Source organism: Phyllobates terribilis, unplaced genomic scaffold (genome assembly GCF_046119375.1).
Source record: "Phyllobates terribilis strain yellow unplaced genomic scaffold, ASM4611937v1 Scaffold_1__5_contigs__length_1240528914, whole genome shotgun sequence".
Taxonomy (NCBI): Eukaryota; Metazoa; Chordata; class Amphibia; order Anura; family Dendrobatidae; genus Phyllobates; species Phyllobates terribilis.
The window spans coordinates 310,685,123-310,708,018 of record NW_027362761.1 but is presented as its reverse complement, the minus strand read 5'-3'; the positions used below and the strand labels follow the sequence as shown (position 1 = coordinate 310,708,018).

At 41.4% G+C, this 22,896-nt stretch overlaps 1 protein-coding gene across 3 annotated transcripts in view; it reads left to right on the top strand.

Moving 5' to 3' along the window:
- The window catches only part of LOC141259090 (solute carrier family 2, facilitated glucose transporter member 11-like), a 219,241-nt gene that overhangs the window by 85,439 nt on the left and 110,906 nt on the right, over positions 1 to 22,896 (top strand). For 2 of the 3 annotated variants that reach the window (XM_073674584.1, XM_073674594.1), the window contains one exon: positions 400 to 455. The exons of the other annotated variant lie outside the window; for it this stretch is intronic. In XM_073674584.1, coding sequence (XP_073530685.1) covers positions 435 to 455 — 21 coding nt within the window. In that variant the 5' untranslated portion in view covers positions 400 to 434. The remainder of the gene's footprint in view (positions 1 to 399; positions 456 to 22,896) is intronic. 3 annotated transcript variants of the gene reach the window in all.

The following is a 22,896-nucleotide window of genomic DNA, read 5'->3' as shown; positions in this document are numbered from 1 at the left end:
TCACATTGATGTCCTATACTAAAGATAAGTCATCAATATATCCAAGTCCTGGACAACCTCTTTTATGTATTGAATGTGTGCAATGACAATGTATGCAACAATAGTGCAATCAGTTGCATAGGATGGAAACATTTCCCAGAGTATACACTAACAGTAAATGAAAAAGGGGGTCTGAACAGTCTTATAATTTCCACAAAAGTCAAAATTGCTTAAATACAAAAGAATCTGGGTGGCTGTTAAAATCAGGCATATTATGATTATACAGCTTTCTGGCGTAAGATGCTGGATTGCTTGATATTCTTGGATGCGACTGCTTTGCATCAACCCATAATGGATAACTAAACTGACATTCCTGTAAGGGAGAGGTCTAGAAATGCTGTATTTCTTAATATTTAACAGACAAAAAGACTGGAATCAATATCTTATATGCGAGCATGGAAGAGAAGCAGAGATTGGTAAGTTCCTGAGGTGGGTATGTACCTGGTATATGTGAATTACTCATTTATATATTGATTGGAACATTTTACTTGCGGATTATGACATCTGCCTGTTTTTGAGATACTTCAAACAGTATTGTGTAAAAAAGGACAAATCATATGAGATGCTTCTACTGGTGACCCTTGCAGCAATGCCAGGTCTTGGCGGTCCTTGTACTGTTTTATCTCATGGGGCCATACGGGACTGTTGATAGAATATGTATGTGACCACTGATCAATCGCTTAATTGATATTTGACATGTGTTTTTTGACTATGCTTTAAATTTATGTATTCTTCTATACCTCATTTTATTGATGGCCTCCTCCTTGTTCTTGGCTGGTTTTAATTCATTAACTTGTGCCCCCTGTCTTGTTTTAGCTACTATACTTTTCTGTTTCTACATCATCCAGTTTTTGCAGTATGCACTGCACTTGACTTGAGTTATCCTGACCAGGCTATAATTCAGTAATTGTTCAATCCATTTTTTTTATACTGTTCCACCACAATCAGACGGGCATATTATATCTGTATACGTTAAATAACCGGCTCAGCTGTACCGATGAGTCCACAGGATTAGAGATTAGCGAACCTGAGATTAGCGAATTTAAAAGTTCGGGGTTCATACCGGAGAGTTAGTGTCCGGTGCTAAACGCCGAACATGGACTTCTTCCAGAAGTCTGTTGCAATGTTCGAAGTTTTGGGGAAAGGAGAGAGAGAGAGCTCGGGTCTCCATTCTTTGCAATGGGGTTCAAGTTCAGTTTTAAGTTTGTGTACTGTTCTGGTACCCGAACCAAACTTTGGACTAAAGTTCAGGTCGGGTACCAGAATCTGAACTTCCATGGATCCACTTATCCCCACACAGGATCTCAAATTGAGCAAACAGGGCAATCCCAAAGAAAGCAAATCCAGACCATCGAAAAAACGGTATTATTTTCTTTCCATAAAATATAACATAAGCATTAAGTGTCAAAAATCCAAAAGAGGAATTAAAGGTCCCTTAGGAGAGCAAAATGGTTGGCACATTTCAAAGCATAATGCTTTTTACTTAGAACCTCAGATATGACTAAATATCTTGAAAACGCATCGCTCTCCTAATTAACTTTTAATTCTTCTTTTTGGTTTTTGACACTTCATCCTCGTGTTGGATTTTATGGAAAGAAATTAAAGTATAGAGGTTTTTTTTTGATGTGCTGGATCGGCTTTCTTTGGGATTGTATATGATATCTGTACAAGAATAAGTATATTATCTCATATCTGTACAAGAATATTCACAGGACATTTACGGTAAGTAGTAAATTGGCTGGGAACAAATTGTCAAAGAAAATACATCATCCCCCAAAGTAAAAGATGAAAATAAACTCCAATAACATAAGAACCACAAATGGGAGTAGTTTATTTAGTAAAATTACAAGACTTTATTTATTGATTATTGCATAGACAATTAATTATAAGAAAATATAGTGAAACAATAATAAAAGGAGGTTTATACCCAAAGATGATCAAATAATTCCAAGGACATGTAGGCATATAAAGTTACACAGTGCAAGGTATATAGCAGTGGATATGTAAGTAAAGTGCATTTAGTAGACAAGGTCACCGTGGTACAGAATAGAAGTATGAATTATGATGCAAAAACAGCATGCAATGAAAAAAATCTGCCCATCAGAGAATAAAGATGAATCAACATCTAAATGGTTTAGTGACCAAACAAGGCTACTAAGTGAACAATTAGGTATAAAACTCAGTGGCAATTCATATGAACCGCTTACCCATAGTAATATAGAAGGCTGCAAGATCCTGGAAATCCCGATGGGCGATTCATGTGTGCCTTAACGAAGTGTACCTGATTGTTCACTTAGTAGCCTTGTTTGTCACTATACCATTCAGGTGTTGATTCATTTGAAAACTTTGATGGGCAAAAGGGGGGTGATTAGAACTTTTGTGATTTTATTTTTTTCATATTTTTAAAAACTTTTTTTTCTCACTTTTTACAATTTTGAATAGTCCTCTTAGGGGACTTGAAGCTGCGATCGTATGATCGCTTGTGCTATGTATAGCAGAAATCACGATCTCCTATGAACGCCGGACACGAGACGCCGTTCGTAATGACAGGCACGGGGTTTATCAGCGAACCCCTCAATTGTCATGACAACTCATCGGCACCCCGTGATCACATGACAGGGGCGCCGATGGTTGGAATGAATGAGGCGCTTCTGGCTTGCGAGTGTTAAACCCCGCTGACAGCTAAATTTAACAGCTAAGGGCACATGATGGCTGATTAAATCAATCATCATATGTGGGGAAAGATGTGGGCTCGGTGTTCAAGCCCGCACCAAAGGCAGGGTTCACGACCCTTGAAGTAAATGTACGTTTAAGGTCGTGAATGGGTTATTTTTTGATGGACGGCTTAGTATTTGAGCAACAAGCTGAAATTTTTTATTGGGACAATTTTGGGATGCATAAAACTATTTGATTGCTGTTTATTCCATTTTTGAGGAGGTGCGTTCACCAGAAAAAAAACAATCTTGGATTTTTGATTTTTTTTTCCTCTGGGGCGTTTAAAATAATATTGTAATTTGAAAGATTGGATTTTAAAGGGAACCGGTCATGTCCCCAAATGCTATTAACCTGCAGTTATAGGGTTAGTCTGCAGCTTAATAGCATTCTAAAGTTGACTGGCTACCTCACTGAAAGCCCGACTGCCCTGAAAAAAGCAGCCGTCTCTGCACTGATACACTGAACATTACAGATTCCCTTTAATGAATGTAGCAAAATCGGATATACGGTACTTAAATGTTATTTTCATATTAGGAGAAGAGGGGTGATTTGAACTTTTGTTTTTAAAATTTTAACATTTTTTCTGCCCCCTTCAACATCCAAGAGACTTAAACCTACGAAGAAAGTATATGCCCACAGACTGAGCTTCATAGGACTACCAGGATGACTGTGAATGGGTCCTCGTATAGTTACCCCATCGTAGAGGATAGAGATAGGTGATTACATGTGCCCTCCACAGATGTCCCACTGTGGTGGGTGGTGGTTAAACAATAACTATCAGAGCTAGCACCAATCAGTGATATTGGTGGCAGCTGTATAACACAGCTGGCACCTGGCGTGTATGGAGCAGGGTCATGTATGTCAGATGTCGGGAAGGGGGTTTAAAAAAAACAGCACACCATTGTCTATAAATAAGAAATATAGTGATCGACCGGTCGCGGATGGTGATCTCATACGACACTCCAGTACCCCCACTGGTCTCCTTGCTAACCTGTTCCAGCAGGAATGGCATGGGCCCGCTCTTTCAGCCAATTACTTTGACATAATAGTAGTGTATTGATGAGTTAGACTATATTCACACATTGCGTTTTTTTATGCAAATTTTCTGCTGCGTTTTACAATACCAGCAAAGTCTATGAGATTCCAGAAATCTCATGCACACATCTTGTATTTTTTTATCAGGATTTTGTGCTTTGCAAGAAGCAAGAAAAATCCTGAACAAACCTCCTGGCAAGAGATCAGGTTTTACTGCAGAAAAAAAATGCAGCAAAAATACAATGTGTGAACATAGCCTTACTGAGGCAAACTAAGGTATAACAAAAAAAAACAGTTCTGCCATATACATTAAAGGGGTTGTCCACTACTTTATATGATCCCCCAATGTATTCCCCCGGGCCCATAAGTGTTTTTTAAATACCTTATGGTGCCTTTTCTGCCTGTGAGTGGCGCTATCACTGGCCGCTCACAGGCATCACGTGACCCCTGGCTGCAGCTGGGCTGTGGGCGAGGTTACCACACGCATCACACCCGGCATCCACCGCGCACTCTCCCTCTCCTCATTCACTGGGAAAATGCGCGGTGGATGCTGGGTGTGAAGTGCGGGGTAACCCTAAAAATACTGAAGCAAGGATAACAGAAACTAAGCAGCCGAAGAAAAAGTGTATCTGCTGTGGATAGGCGGACAGGGAAGCCGACCACAAAGCACAGGCTCAGGGGCTCGAACACAGACGCACAACAATAAGTCCCTAAATGAATGATGAATGGTCCCTAGATACTCAATGTTATTATATCAGCAAATAACTGATGACAATTTCAAATCCACTAGTGTGAAAGTAAAATAAAAAATATTTTATAAATATTGTAAACAAAAAAACAAACAAAAAAAAGATACAATGCGCGTTTTATTGACAATGCCAATAAGACTGAAGGGGTAGTTCGGACTCACTAAAAACCCTACATGTGCTATTGATGGGATGAAAATTACCTAATGATATATTCTCACCTGCTGTCAATTGCTCAATTTCAACCCCATCTGATTATTTTGACAGAAAATTAAAAAATACACTTTTGGAATGCATTGATATGAAAAATTATTATTTTGCAACCTGATTTTGTTCAAATTATAAAACATAAAAAACAATATCAATTTGAACTTCAGACCAGAGTGCACAGAGCATTGAAAACTACAGATATTTTCATACCCCACTCAAAACAATAAATTAGATGTACACCAAAAATTATGCCAATAAAGACGTCTTATTCAATAAAAAAAAACCCTGATGTAGCTCAGTGGAAAAAAAAAACACAGAAAAATAAACAAGTCCTTAGGCCACATTCACAAAGAGTTTAAAGAGTTATTTCCACGCAATTTACTTGTTATTAAAAATCCTCTCCATTTTCAAGTAAAAAATTACTTACCATGTTGTTGTTTTGCCTAGATTCTGCAGTCTAGCAGTGGTGGCGGAACATGCCAGTGCTTACAAGCTTTTCCCAATGGAGCTTGTAAGTGCTGCTCTGAAGCTGGCCAGAATTGCTAAAGCGTGGAGCGTGTCGTGCTGTTATCTTCTAACTCTGGCCAGCTTCAGTTCAACTGCCCCCTTTGAAGTTGCAGAGGCAAATATATAGCAACGTAAGAAAGTGTACAGTTTGGGCAAGCGGTGCATTAATGCTGATGTTTGAAATGTCAATCAATCAGGAGTCTCCGAGACAACAACTTTAAGGCTATGGCCCCACTATCACTATTTTTTCTCAGGAGTGGGAGTAAAAACCAGGAGTGGGTGATAAATGCAGAATTGGTGACTTGTTTCTATTATACCTTTTCTCTGATTGTTCCCCACTGATTTTGGCTCCCACTCCTGAGAAAAAATACTGACCAAATACTGATAGTGGCGCCGTGGCCTAATTGAAGTAACCACATATCTTGTTTTTTTTCTACAGATCTATGTGTCGGTCCTTTAAAAAATGCGGTATGTAGTATTCTCAAATGTCTTCGCAGGGATTAAAAGAGACTGAAAAATAGAAATATCTGTTATACATCCAGTTTTCATCACTTTAAGGTCTCGCTTACAACACGGCCAACTGCTATCTGATGTTTTATTGGATAGCACGCGGCCCAATGTTATACTATGGACAGTACAGATCCATCACCGCATTCTGTGAGAGCATCCGATAGGACCATGCGCACCCTTACAAGTCTATGAGTATGTGTAAAATATTGGACTGCACTCGAATGTCATCTGAGTGCAGTCCAACATCTGCAGACAAAGAGAATGGACAAGATGGAGGAATTAAGTTCTCAGTCTTCTCCGCACGTACTAGAGAATCAGATCACACTGAGGTGACACTCAGATCAAACTCTGACAGAGTTTGATCTGAGTGACATTAGTATAATGGGCCCGATTCTCTCACATGAAAGCAATGACAGTCGTGTGAGTGAGCCCTTAAAAGGTTGTCGGGGACTTTAACTTTGATGATCTATCTTCATGGCCTGTGCACATGGTTGTATTTTCTGTCTGAGTGTGATCCAACAAAACATTGGATTGCACTCGGACCAATTTTATTCTATGGGGCCGTGCACATGGCAAATTTTTTCCTTGGACTGCACCCGTCAGAGAAAGAAAGAAAAAATTGTTCCATGCCAAAGTTTGATCCGCAAGTCAATGAGTTTGTAGAAACTAACAGTCTGCACTCGGATGACATCTGAGTGCAGTCCAATTTATACAGACTGACAAAATGTAGAAGATGGAGACATTTTTTTCTCCATCTTCTCCTCATCCGAGAGAATTGGATCACATTGTGATCACACAGAGTGTGATTTGCATACTTGATACGATTATGAAAAGTATGAAAGAATACATGGTCGTGTGCACCTAGCCTTAGGACTTGTCCTCAATGTCTGATCAGTGGGGGTGTGCCACACGGCACCTCCACCGATCAGCTGTTTCCGATGTCGGTGGCAGCTGGAACTGCTCAGTGGCTGAGCTGCATGGCTCCGTCAATGGAATAATGGCTCAGGCCAGGTACTGCACATCCACTTCCTTTTGCCTTCTGATTTGAATAGGTGTTGGATGTGCAGGCCAAGGCCACTATAGTCGACGGAGCTGTGCAGTGCAGCTCTGCAACTGAGCAGTTCTGGCTGTCTCCGGCACAAGGAACAGATGATTGGCGGGGTGCTGGGTATTGCACCTTCACCGATCAGACATTGATGACTTATCCTAAGGATAGACCATCAATGTTAAAGTGTTATGATCTGCTACAAGAACTAAGGAAAGATAGGAAAACTGTCCCTAAAATAGGACTAAGCTGATTCCCTACGATGCAGCGGGGGACCTGTTCCTTGTGAACAGACCCGCCTTCATCCTCAGCTAGTCTGAACGCAGACCTATAGATATAAGGGAGGGGTCCCTAAAAGTACTAAGGACTGGGACAAAATTGGACACCTCCTAGCAGAAGTTGTAGCGGAGCAAAAAGACAAGCAGACAAAATACTTAGAGGTCCAAGGACCAAGCAAACTATAGAGATAGGTACAAAGCACCTGGCTAGATTAAGAGTCAAAGCAACACTGAAGTCCAGCAAAGCCAGAAGGTCGGAGCTGGAATAAATAGGCAACAGGTCAAGTGACCACAAAATAGAAAAAAACTAACAGGAGGGTTCTAACAGTACCCCCTCTTCTATGAGGATCCTCCGGATCCTCCAGGCCCAGGCCTATCAGGAAACCTCCTGTGAAACGCTCCGACGAGTCTAGGAGCAGAGACATCATCCGCCCTTACCCAGGAGTTATCCTCAGGACCGAAATCTTTCCAAGCGACGAGATACTGCAATCTCCCTCCATGCCCTCTGGAATTCAGGATACAAGAAATTTCATATTCGCCGTCTTCCACCACCGGATGAACTGTGACAGTGGCGTCCCTATCTGATACATCAGCTTTTTTCAACAAGGAAACATGAAACACCGTTGAATCTCCAACCTAACAGCAGACTGGTTAACCACCTGAAGCACCTTAAATGGCCCCACAAACTTCGGACCCAATTTCTTAGAAGGAATCCTCAATTGCAGATTCCTAGAGGACAACCAAACCATGTCACCAACCGTAAACAAAACCTCTTGACGTTTCCTATTAAAATACTTCTTAGACTTTTTGTTAGCCTCTTGAAGGTTACAATGTACATCAGTCCAAACTCTCTCCAAATCACCGGAAAAATTCTCCTCCTCCGGCACCGCCAACACCAATTTGGAGAACGAACCAAACGACGGATGTCTCCCAGTACAACAAAAAAACGGAGAACACCCAACAGAAGAGGATGTATGGTTGTTAAGAGCAAATTCAGCAAGTGGCAGAAACTCAGACCACCCCTCTTGATTGTCCGCCACAAAACAACGCAAAAACTGTTCAACATCCTGGTTCTTTCTTTCTGTCTGTCCATTAGACTCAGGACGATAACCAGACGAAAATGACAAATGGAATCCAACCTGTCACAAAAAGCACGCCAAAAACGAGCCACAAACTGAGGTCCCCTATCAGAAACAATGTCGGTGGGAACGCCATGGAGTCTGACAATCTCCTTGACAAAGGCCTTAGCGAGTGTCTTAGCGCAGGGTAGTTTAATGAAAGGAACCAAGTGACACATCTTGCTAAAACGGTCCACGACCACCCACATGACAGTGAAACCCTCGGACACAGGAAGGTCAGTAATAAAATCCATTCCAAGATGCGTTCAAGATGCACTAGGAACCTCCAGAGGGCAAAGCAACCCCGCAGCAGGAGCAGAGGAAGCCTTTGACCTAACACACACAGTACATTGACGCACCCATTTAATGATTTCCTTCTGCCACCCAGGCCACCAAAAACTGCGACCTACCAGTCTCTTAGTCTCAGAAATTCCTGGATGACCTGCCAACCGAGACTCATGATACTCCACAAACAACTCTCTCCTAAAGGTTCTAGGTACAAACAACCTCCCATGGGGAGTGTTAGATGGGGCATCCTCCTGGGCTTTCAGAATCCCATCTTCCAAAACGGAGTACAATGCTGCTACCACAACTCCTTTCTGTAAAATGCTCTCCTCCTCCTCGGTACCAACCATGGGAGAAAAGCAGCGAGATAAAGCATCAGCTTTAACATTCTTAGTACCCGGGATGTAAGTAACAGAAAAATTAAACCGCGAAAAAAAAAGTGCCCACCTAGCCTGACGGGCATTCAAGCGCTTGGCAGCATCTAGATAGATCTGATTCTTATGATCAGTGAAAACCTGAATGGGAAATTTAGCACCCTCCAAGAAATGACGCCAATGTTCAAATGCGAGTTTGATAGCCAGCAATTCCCGATTACAAACATCGCAATTAAGTTCGGTTTCAGAAAATTTTTTCTAAAAAAAAAGCACAGGGATGAACACCATCCTTGTTCTCCTGAGACAAAACTGCACCAACCACCACCGAAGAAGCATCAACCTCGACCAAAAAAGGCTTGGTCTCATCAGGCTGCATAACGATAGGGGCAGAACTGAACCTCTCCTTGAGATACACAAAAGCTTCAATGGCCTCCGTAGTCCACTGGACCGTATTCGCACCTTTCCTGGTGAGATCAGTCAGCGGCTTAACAATTATAGAAAAATTCTTAATGAATTTTCTGTAATAATTGGCGAAACCCAAAAATCTCTGTATAGATTTCAAACCAATAGGTCTAGGCCATTCCTGCACAGCCTGAACCTTCATCGGGTCCATCTCAAAGCCCTCGCTGGAGATAATGTAGCCCAAAAAACGAATTCTCTGCACAGCGAACTCGCATTTCTCCAGCTTAGCAAAAAGTGAATTGTCACTTAATAACTGCAATACCTCACGTACGCTCTGCCAATGAGACTCCAGATCTGGCGAATAAATCAAAATGTCATCCAAATACACCACCACATTCTTACCAATCAAAGGTCTCAGGATGTCATTAATAAGGTTCTGAAAAAACGCTGGTGCATTGGTAAGACCAAAAGGCATAACCAGATTCTCAAAATGATCTACCGGAGTGTTAAAAGCAGTCTTCCATTCATCACCCTCCTTCATTCGCAACAAATTGTATGCCCCCCGGAGATCAATTTTAGAGAACCACTTGGCCCCCACTAACTGGTTAAACAAGTCAGGAATTAACGGCAGTGGGTAGGAATTGCGTACGGTAATTTTATTAATTTCGCGAAAGTCCAGACATGGACGTAAACCGCCGTCTTTTTTTTTACAAAAAAAAATCCAACAGCCACACGTGACTTAGGTCTAATGTGACCAGCAGCCAAGCTCGTCTGTATGTATTCCTCCAAGGCTTTTCTTTCAGGGATAGTAAGATTGAATAAGCGACTCTTGGGAAGAGTAGCTCCAGGAACAAGCTCGATGGTGCAATCATAGTCCCTATGAGGAGGTAGAATTTGCGACTCCTCCTCTGAAAAAACCTTCCAAAAATCCTGAATAGGTACAGGTAATTCCCCTCTTTCCACAGCAGCAATGCGACCGTTACAACATTTATCATAACACTTAGGACTCCAAGATTTAATCTCATTAGTAGACCAGTCCAGTAAAGGATTGTGCAGTTTTAACCAAGGCAAACCTAACACTACTGGAGAAGGTAAATTATTTAATACCACTAAATCCAAATTCTCTTGGTGAATTCCATTAATAGTGAGGGGAAATTCAAAAACCTTGTGAGTAACACATTCCAAAGGAGTGTTATCAACAGCAACCACAGAAATAGGAGATGACAAAGGTTTCGGTTCCAATTTAAGTTTTTTCAAAAATCCCTTATCAATCACATTCAGTGTAGAACCACAATCCACAAATACTTGAAATTCAATCAACTCCTCCTGCAATGAGGTACTCCCTGAAAGAAATACTCCCTTAGAGTTTAAACAAGCAATACGGGCGAAACTGACCTTTTTGTTTCTTTGTTTAACAGAAGCTCACAGTTCTTAACAAAATGGTCAGATTTACCACAATAAAAACACAATCCCTTGGAAAACCTGCAGTCTTTTTCCTGAGAGCGGATTGACATAGCCCCAATCTCCATCGGTTCTCCGTAGTCCGAGCAGACCCTCTGATGACTAGGAGCTGCCATGGCAGAAGTTTTCTCCTCATTAACCCTGGCATGCAGTCTCCTGTCCACCCGTATAGCTAATTGCATGGCTTCTTGCAAGTTTCCAGGTGCAGGGAAAGCAATCAGCAGATCCTTAACCCTTTCACTTAGACCAGCAAGAAACAAACATTTTAATGCCGAATCATTCCATCTCACTTCAGAAGACCACCTTCTGGTGTACAATAATTTTCAACATCACCTGACCACAGCTTTAAACGTCTCAGTTGTGTCTCAGCAGAAGAGACTCGATCAGGATCGTCATACAACAACCCCATAGCAGAAAAAAAATCTTCCACTGATCTAAAACACGGATCATTAGGTTGGAGAGAAAAGGCCCATCCCTGTGGTTCCTTGCGCAAAAGTGACATGATAAACCCAATGCGCTGTGATTCCTTCCCAGAGGACCTGGGTCTCAAATGAAAATATAATAAACAAGCATTTTTAAAGGAAAAAAAATCTTGTTGTTTACCATAAAAAAAATCAGGCAGTCCTACCTTCGGTTCAACCAAATGCGCTCCAGGACAGCTACTCACGTGTTGCTGGAGCTCGGCCACCTCAAGAGACAAACCCTGTAGGCGTTGAGCCGATTCCTGAACAGACACCATGCTGATCTCCGGATCTCGTTCCTTAGGATTTTTTTTTTTTTTTTGATTTTGGGCTGGACTTACTGTTATGATCTGCTACAAGAACTAAGGAAAGATAGGAAAACTGTCCCTACAATAGGACTAAGCTGATTCCCTACGATGCAGCGGGCAACCTGTTCCTTGTGAACAGACCTGCCTTCGTCCTCAGCTAGTCTGAACGCAGACCTATAGTTATAAGGGAGGGGTCCCTAAAAGTTCTAAGGACTGGGACAAAATTGGACACCTCCTAGCAGAAGTTGTAGCGGAGCAAAAAGACAAACAGACAGAAATACTTAGAGGTCCAAGGACTAAGCAAACTATAGAGATAGGTACAAAGCACCTGGCTAGATTAAGAGTCAAAGTAACACTGAAGTCCAGCAAAGCCAGAAGGGTGGAGCTGAAATAAATAGGCAGCAGGTCACGTGACCACAAAATAGAAAAAAACTAACAGGAGGTTTCTAACATAAAGTCCCAGACAACCCCTTTAAAGGCTTCCCGACCGCTGACGGTAAGTAAACGTTGGCGATGCTGGGCAGTGTCGACGTTTGATTACGCTGGGTAGTCTTGCAGCGCCTGGGTCCCCACACACCTCCAAGCACCAGTATTCCGGTTTAGAACGCTAGCTCTGCACTGGCGACATCATCGGGACCTGATTGGCTCAGGTCTCAATGATGTTCACCCTGTATTATTTTTTAAATGCCGCGATTGCGGCATTTAGAAGACCCTCACCCCTCCAACACCCCCGCGATGTGCTCACGGGGGAACTGAGGGTTGTCATGGCAGCCGGAGGTCAAATAATGACCTACGGGTCTGCCAGGTACAGTGGCCTGTTAGACCCAGCCAGAAGCAGGGTCTAACAGGCGATTTGCCAGTGTAAAGCTGACAGGTCTCATGCTTTGAAGTACATGTGTATTGCAATGCATGAGACAAGTAATCAGAGAAATACACGTGCCATAGAGAGACAAAATTAAAAAAAAATAAACAAAAAAAGTACTCATATTTAGTACTGCTGCTTCCGGAACAACCCTATCTATAAAACTGTCACAATAGTTACCCCTTCAGTGAACACCGTAAAAATAATAAAGAAGTGACAAAAAAACCTATGCTTTTACATCATACTGCCCCCCAAAAAAAGTGGAATAAAATGCAATCAAAAAGTCAAATGTAAATAAAAATGGTATTGCTAAAGACATCATCTTATCCTGCAGAAAAGAAGCCACCATACCGCTCCATCAGCGGAAAAATAAAAAAGTTATAGCTCTCAGAATAAAGAGATGCAAAGACAACAATTTTTTCTATAAAATAGTTTTTATTGTGAAAAAGCGCCAAAACATAAAAAATTATATCAATGTGGTATCGCTGTAATTGTACTGACCCGAAGAATAATGCGCTGCCTTATCAATTTTACCATAAGGTGAATGGCATAAAAAAATCCTGAATTGTTGGTTTTTGTTCATTTTTCCTCAACAAAAATCGGAATAGAAATCAATCAAAATATGCCATGTGCCCGAAAATGGCACCAATAAATATGTCGACTCCCACCGCAGAAATAAAGAAAAGTTATAGCTCTCAAAATATGGCGATGCAAAAACTTTTTTATTTTTTTATTTTTATAAAAAGCGTTTAGTGTGTGACAGCAGGCAAACATAAAAAACGCTATAAATCTGATATCGCTGTAATCGCACCGACCCGAAAAATAAAAGTTGTCTAATCACTTATACCGCACGAGGAACGGCATATAAAATAAATAAAAACAATTCTTCACCTGATGCTGATTTGTTCATTCTGCCTCCGAAAGATCACAGTAAGGCTCAGCTCACATATACGGACTTGTCTCCATACGTAACACATACACAAAGACCTGTCTCCATATAGAACACAAATAACACGTATATATGTACTTATATAACAAATAGACCGTAACAAGTATAACATATATATACCGTCCTGTCTCCCTATATAACATATATACCGTCCTGTCTCCCTATATAACACACATATACCGTCTTCCCTATATAACACACATATACCGTCCTGTATCCATGTATAACATATATACACCGCGTGCAGAATTATTAGGCAAATGAGTATTTTGATCACAAGATACTTTTTATACATGTTGTCCTACTCCAAGCTGCATAGGCTTGAGAGCCAACTACCAATTAAGTAAATCTGGTGATGTGCATCTCTGTAATGAGGAGGGGTGTTGACTAATGACATCAACACCCTATATAAGGTGTGCTTAATTATTAGGCAACTTCCTTTCCTTTGGCAAAATGGGTCAGAAGAGAGATTTGACGGGCTCTGAAAAGTCCAAAATTGTGAGATGTCTTGCAGAGGGATGCAGCAGTCTTGAAATTTCCAAACTTTTGAAGCGTGATCACCGAACAATCAAGCGTTTCATGGCAAATAGCCAACAGGGTCGCAAGAAGCGTGTTGGCCAAAAAAGGCGCAAAATAACTGCCCATGAATTGAGAAAAATCAAGCGTGAAGCTGCCAAGATTCCATTCGCCATCAGTTTTGCCAATTTTCAGAGCTGCAACGTTACTGGAGTATCAAAAAGCACAAGGTGTGCGATACTCAGGGACATGGCCAAGGTAAGGAAGGCTGAAAAACGACCACCTTTGAACAAGAAACATAAGATAAAACGTCAAGAATGGGCCAAGAAATATCTTAAGACTGATTTTTCAAAGGTTTTATGGACTGATGAAATGAGAGTGGCTCTTGATGGGCCAGATGGATGGGCCAGAGGCTGGATCAGTAAAGGGCAGAGAGCTCCACTCCGACTCAGACGCTAGCAAGGTGGAGGTGGGGTACTGGTATGGGCTGGTATCATCAAAGATGAACTTGTGGGACCTTTTCAGGTTGAGGATGGAGTGAAGTTCAACTCCCAGACCTACTGCCAGTTTCTGGAAGACAACTTCTTCAAGCAGTGGTACAGGAAGAAGTCGGTATCGTTCAAGAAAAACATGATTTTCATGCAGGACAATGCTCCATGACATGCATCCAACTACTCCACAGCGTGGCTGGCCAGTAAAGGTCTAAAAGAAGAAAAAATAATGACATGGCCCCCTTGTTCACCTGATCTGAACCCCATAGAGAACCTGTGGTCCATCATAAAATGTGAGATCTACAGGGAGGGAAAACAGTACACCTCTTGGAACAGTGTCTGGGAGGCTGTGGTGGCTGCTGCACGCAATGTTGATCAAAAACAGATCAAGCAACTGACAGAATCTATGGATGGAAGGCTGTTGAGTGTCATCATAAAGAAGGTGGCTATACTGATCACTAATTTTTGGGGTTTTTGCATGTCAGAAATGTTTATTTCTAAATTTTGTGCACTGATATTGGTTTATCTGGTGAAAATAAAGAAGTGAGATGGGATTATATTTGGTTTTTATTAAGTTGCCTAATAATTCTGCACAGTAATAGTTACCTGCACAAACAGATATCCTCCTAAGATAGCCAAATCTAAAAAAAAAACCACTCCAACTTCCAAAAATATTAAGCTTGGATATTTATGAGTCTTTTGGGTTGATTGAGAACATAGTTGTTGATCAATAATAAAAATAATCCTCTAAAATACAACTTGCCTAATAATTCTGCACACAGTGTACTGTCCTGTCTCCCTATATAACACATATACCATCCTGTCTCCATGTATAACATATATACTGTCCTGTCTCACTATATAACACATATATAGTTCTGTCTCCCTATATATCACATATATACAGTCCTGTCTCCCTATGTAACACATATATACCGTTCTGTCTCCCTATATAACACATATATACAGTCCTGCCTCACTATAACACATATATACCGTCGTGTCTCCCTGCATCACACATATATACAGTCCTGCCTCCTTATATAACACATATATACTGTCCTGCCTCCTTATAACACATATATACCGTCCTGCTTCCTTATATAACACATATATAACGTCCTGCCTCCTTATATAACGAATATACGCCGTCCTGCCTCACTATATAACACATATATACCGTCCCGTCTCCCTACATACAGTCGTGTATCAAACATACTGTATATACCATCAAGTCTCCCTATATAACACATATATACCGTCCTGCCTCCTTATATATCACATGTATATACCGTCCTGTCTCCTTATATACAGTTGTGTCTCCCAGTATCACACATATATACCGTCCTGTCTCCCTATATACAGTTGTGTCTCCCAGTATCACACATATATACCGTCCTGTCTCCCTATATACAGTCGTGTCTCCCAATATCACACATATATACCGTCCTGCCTCCCTATATAACACATATATACCGTCCTGCCTCCCTATAACACATATATACCGTCCTGTCTCTCTATATAAACATATATACTGTCATGTCTCCCTATATAACACATATATACCGTCCTGTCTCCCTATATACAATCCTGTCTCCCAGTATCACACATATATACCGTCCTGCCTCCCTATATAACACATATACACCGTCCTGTCTCCCTATACACAGTTATGTCTCCCTGTATCACACATATATACCGTCCTGACTCCTTATATATCACATATATACCGTCCTGCCTCCCTATATAACACATATATACCGTCCCGTCTCCCTACATACAGTCCTGTCTCCCTGTATCACACATATATACCGTCCAGCCTCCCTATATAACATATATATACCGTCCCGTCTCCCACATATATACCGTCCTGCCTCCCTATATAACACATATATACCATCCTGTCTCCCTATATATCGTCCTGTCTCCCTATATAACACATATATACCATCCTGTCTCCCTATATACTGCCCTGTCTCCCTCTACCACACATATATACCGTCCTGTCTCCCTATATAACACATATATACCGTTCTGCCTCCCTATATAACACATATATACCGTCCTGTCTCCCTATATACCACATATATACAGTCCTGTGTCCTTATATAACACATATATACCGTCCTGTCTCCCTATATAACACATATATACCGTCCTGTCTCCCTATATAACACATATATACCGTCCCGTCTCCCTATATACCGTCCCGTCTCCCTATATAACACATATATACCGTCCTGCCTCCCTATATAACACCTATATACCGTCCTGCCTCCCTATATAACACCTATATACCGTCCTGCCTCCCTATATAACACCTATATACCGTCCTGCCTCCCTATATAGTCGTGTCTCCCAGTATCACACATATATACCGTCCTGCCTCCCTATATGACACATACAGTATATACCGTCCTGCCTCCCTATATAACACATATATAAAGTCCTGTCTCCCTATATAGTCGTGTCTCCCAGTATCACACATATATACCGTCCTGCCTCCCTATAACACATATATACCGTCCTGTCTCTCTATATAAACATATATACTGTCGTGTCTCCCTATATAACACATATATACATTCCTGTCTCCCTAAATACAATCCTGTCTCCCAGTATCACACATATATACCGTCCTGCCTCCCTATATAACACATATACACCGTCCTGTCTCCTTATATACAGTTGTGTCTCCCTGTATCACACATATATACCATCCTGTCTCCCTATATACCATCCTGTCTCCCTATATACCGTCCTGTCTCCCTCTATCACACATATATACCGTCCTGCCTCCCTATATAACACATATATACCATCCTGTCTCCCTATATAACACATATAGTTATATGAAAAAGTTTGGGCACCCCTATTAATCTTAAACTTAATGTTTTATAAAAATTGGTGTTTTTGCAACAGTTATTTCAGTTTGATATATGTAATAACTGTTGGACACAGTAATGTTTCTGCCTTGAAATGAGGTTTATTGTACTAACAGAAAATGTGCAATCTGCATTCAAACAAAATTTGACAGGTGCATAAGTATGTGCACCTCACCAGAAAAGTGACATTAATATTTAGTAGATCCTCCTTTTGCAAAAATAACAGCCTCTAGTCGCTTCCTGTAGCTTTTAATGAGTTCCTGGATCCTGGATGAAGGTATTTTTGACCATTCCTCTTTACAAAACAATTCCAGTTCAGTTAAGTTTGATGGTCGCCGAGCATGGACAGCCCTCTTCAAATGATCCCACAGATGTTCAATGATATTCAGGTCTGGGGACTGGGATGGCCATTCCAGAACATTGTAATTGTTCCTCTGCATGAATGCCTGAGTAGATTTGGAGCGGTGTTTTGGATCATTGTCTCGCTGAAAGATCCATCCCCTGCCTAACTTCAACTTTGTCACTGATTCTTGAACATTATTGTCAAGAATCTGCTGATACTGAGTGGAATCCATGCGTCCCTCAACTTTAACAAGATTCCCGGTGCCGGCATTGGCCACACAGCCCCAAAGCATGATGGAACCTCCACCAAATTTTACTGTGGGTAGCAAGTGTTTTTCTTGGAATGCTGTGTTTTTTTGCCGCCATGCATAACGCCTTTTTGTATGACCAGACAACTCAATCTTGGTTTCATCAGTCCACAGGACCTTCTTCCAAAAATAAATTGGCTTCTCCAAATGTGCTTTTGCATACCTCAGCCGACTCTGTTTGTGGCGTGCTTGCAGAAACGGCTTCTTTCGCATCACTCTCCCATACAGCTTCTCCTTGTGCAAAGTGCGTTGTATAGTTGACCGATGCACAGTGACACCATCTGCAGCAAGTTGATGCTGCAGCTCTCTGGAGGTGGTCTGAGGATTGTCCTTGACTGATCTCACCATTCTTCTTCTCTGCCTTTCTGATGTTTTTCTTGGCCTGCCACTTCTGGCCTTAACAAGAACAGTCCCTGTGTTCTTCCATTTCCTTACTATGTTCCTCACAGTGGAAACTGACAGGTTAAATCTCTGAGACAGCTTTTTGTATCCTTCCCCTGAACAACTATGTTGAATAATCTTTGTTTTCAGATCATTTGACAGTTGTTTTGAGGAGCCCATGATGCCACTCTTCAGAAGATATTCAAACAGGAGAACAACTTGCAAGTGGCCACTTTAAGTAGCTTTTCTCATGATTGCATACACCTGGCTATGAAGTTCAAAGCTCAATGAGGTTACAAAACCAAAAAAAGTGCTTTAGTAAGTCAGTAAAAAGTAGGTAGGAGTATTTAAAACAAGAAAAGGATAAGGGTGCCCATACTTATGCACCTGTCAAATTTTGTTTGAATGCAGATTGCACATTTTCTGTTAGTACAATAAACCTCATTTCAAGGCAGAAACATTACTGTGTCCAACAGTTATTACATATATCAAACTGAAATAGCTGTTGCAAAAACACCAATTTTTATAAAACATTAAGCTTAAGATTAATAGGGGTGCCCAAACTTTTTCATATAACTGTATATACCGTCCTGTCTCCCTATATACCGTCCTGTCTCCCTATATAACACATATATAGAGTCCTGTGTCCTTATATAACACATATGTACCGTCCCGTCTTCCTATATACCGTCCTGTCTCCCTCTATCACACATATATACCGTCCTGTCTCCCTATATAACACATATATACCGTTCTGCCTCCCTATATATCACATATATAACGTCCTGCTTCCTAATATAACACATATATAACGTCCTGTCTCCCTATATAACACATATATACCGTTCTGCCTCCCTATATATCACATATATACCGTCCTGCTTCCTAATATAACACATATATACCGTCCTGTCTCCCTATAACACATATATACCGTTCTGCCTCCCTATATATCACATATATACCGTCCTGCTTCCTAATATAACACATATATAACGTCCTGCCTCCTTATATAACGAATATACACCGTCCTGCCTCACTATATAACACATATATACCGTCCTGTCTCCTTACATACAGTCGTGTATCAAACATACTGTATATACCATCCTGTCTCCCTGTATCACACATATATACCGTCCAGCCTCCCTATATAACATATATATACCGTCCCGTCTCCCACATATATACCGTCCTGCCTCCCTATATAACACATATATACCGTCCTGTCTCCCTATATACAGTCGTGTCTCCCAGTATCACACATATATACCGTCCTGCCTCCCTATATAACACATATATACCGTCCTGCCTCCCTATAACATGTATACCGTCCTGTCTCTCTATATAAACATATATACTGTCGTGTCTCCCTATATAACACATATATACCGTCCTGTCTCCCTATATACAATCCTGTCTCCCAGTATCACACATATATACCGTCCTGCCTCCCTATATAACACATATACACCGTCCTGTCTCCCTATATACAGTTGTGTCTCCCTGTATCACACATATATACCGTCCTGCCTACTTATATATCACATATATACCGTCCTGCCTCCCTATATAACACATATATACCGTCCCGTCTCCCTACATACAGTCCTGTCTCCCTGTATCACACATATATACCGTCCAGCCTCCCTATATAACACATATATACCGTCCCGTCTCCCTATATAACACATATATACCATCCTGTCTCCCTATATACCGTCCTGTCTCCCTCTATCACACATATATACCGTCCTGTCTCCCTATATAACACATATATACCGTTCTGCCTCCCTATATAACACATATATACCGTCCTGTCTCCCTATATACCGTCCTGTCTCTCTATATAACACATATATACAGTCCTGTGTCCTTATATAACACATATATACCGTCCTGTCTCCCTATATAACACACATATACCGTCCCGTCTCCCTATATAACACATATATACCGTCCCGTCTCCCTATATAACACATATATACCGTCCTGCCTCCCTATATAACACATATATACCGTCCTGCCTCCCTATATAACACATATATACCGTCCTGTCTCCCTATATACAGTCGTGTATCCCAGTATCACACATATATACCGTCTTACCTCCCTATATAACACATATACACCGTCCTGTCTCCCTATATAAACATATATACTGTCGTGTCTCCCTATATAACACATATATACATTCCTGTCTCCCTAAATACAATCCTGTCTCCCAGTATCACACATATATACCGTCCTGCCTCCCTATATAACACATATACACCGTCCTGTCTCCTTATGTACAGTTGTGTCTCCCTGTATCACACATATATACCGTCCTGCCTCCCTATATAACACATATATACCGTCCTGTCTCCCTATATACCGTCCTGTCTCCCTATATAACACATATATAGAGTCCTGTGTCCTTATATAACACATATGTACCGTCCCGTCTCCCTATATACCATCCTGTCTCCCACTATCACACATATATACCGTCCTGCCTCCCTATATAACACATATATACTGTCCCGTCTCCCTAAATAACACATATATACCGTCCTGGCTCCCTGTATCACACATATATATCGTCCCGTCTTCCTATATACCGTCCTGTCTCCCACTATCACACATATATACTGTCCTGTCTCCCTATATAACACATATATACTGTCCCGTCTCCCTATATAACACATATATACCATCCTGCCTCCTTATATAACACATATATACCGTCCTGCCTCCCTATATAACACATATATACCGTCCTGTCTCCCTGTATCACACATATATACCGTCCTGCCTCCTTATATAACACATATATACCGTCCTGCCTCCTTATATAACACATATATACCATCCTGTCTCCCTATATACCGTCCTGCCTCCTCATATAACACATATATACCATCCCGTCTCCCTATATACCGTCCTGTCTCCCTGTATCACACATATATACCGTCCTGCCTCCTTATATAACACATATATACCGTTCTGCCTCCCTATATAACACATATATACCGTCCCGTCTCCCTATATAACACATATATACCGTTCCGTCTCCCTATATAACACATATATACCATCCCGTCTCCCTATAAACCGTCCCGTCTCCCTATATAACACATATATACCGTCCTGTCTCCCTATATACCGTCCCGTCTCCATATATACCGTCCCGTCTCCCTATATAACACATATATACCGTCCTGCCTCCTTATATAACACATATATACCGTTCTGTCTCCCTGTATCACACATATATACCGTCCTGCCTCCTTATATCACACATATATACCGTCCTGCCTCCTTATATAACACATATATACCGTCCCGTCTCCCTATATACCGTCCTGTCTCCCAGTATCACACATATATACCGTCCTGTCTCCCTATATAACACATATATACCATCCTGCCTCCTTATATAACACATATATACCGTCCTGTCTCCCTATATACCGTCCTGCCTTCTTATATAACACATATATACCGTCCCGTCTCCCTATATACCATCCTGTCTCCCTGTATCACACATATATACCGTCCTGCCTCCTTATATAACACATATATACCGTCCTGCCTCCTTATATAACACATATATACCGTCCTGTCTCCCTATATACCGTCCTGCCTCCTTATATAACACATATATACCGTCCCGTCTCCCTATATACCGTCCTGTCTCCCTGTATCACACATATATACCGTCCTGTCTCCCTATATAACACATATATACCGTCCTGCCTCCTTATATCACACATATATACCGTCCTGTCTCCCTATATACCGTCCCGTCTCCCTATATACTGTCCTGTCTCCCTGTATCACACATATATACCGTCCTGTCTCCCTATATAACACATATATACCGTCCTGCCTCCTTATATAACACATATATACCATCCCGTCTCCCTATATACCGTCCTGTCTCCCTGTATCACACATATATACCGTCCTGTCTCCCTGTATCACACATATATACCGTCCCGTCTCCCTATATACCGTTCTGTCTCCCTGTATCACACATATATACCGTCCTGTCTCCCTGTATCACACATATATACCGTCCTGTCTCCCTGTATCACACATATATACCGTCCTGTCTCCCTGTATCACACATATATACCGTCCCGTCTCCCTGTATCACACATATATACCGTCCTGTCTCCCTGTATCACACATATATACCGTCCCGTCTCCCTATATACCGTTCTGTCTCCCTGTATCACACATATATACCGTCCTGCCTCCTTATATAACACATATATACCGTCCTGTCTCCCTGTATCACACATATATACCGTCCCGTCTCCCTATATACCGTTCTGTCTCCCTGTATCACACATATATACCGTCCTGTCTCCCTGTATCACACATATATACCGTCCCGTCTCCCTATATACCGTTCTGTCTCCCTGTATCACACATATATACCGTCCTGCCTCCTTATATAACACATATATACCGTCCTGTCTCCCTGTATCACACATATATACCGTCCCGTCTCCCTATATACCGTTCTGTCTCCCTGTATCACACATATATACCATCCAGCCTCCCTATATAACACATATATACCGTCCCGTCTCCCTATATACCATCCTGTCTCCCTGTATCACACATATATACCGTCCTGCCTCCTTATATAACACATATATACCGTCCTGCCTC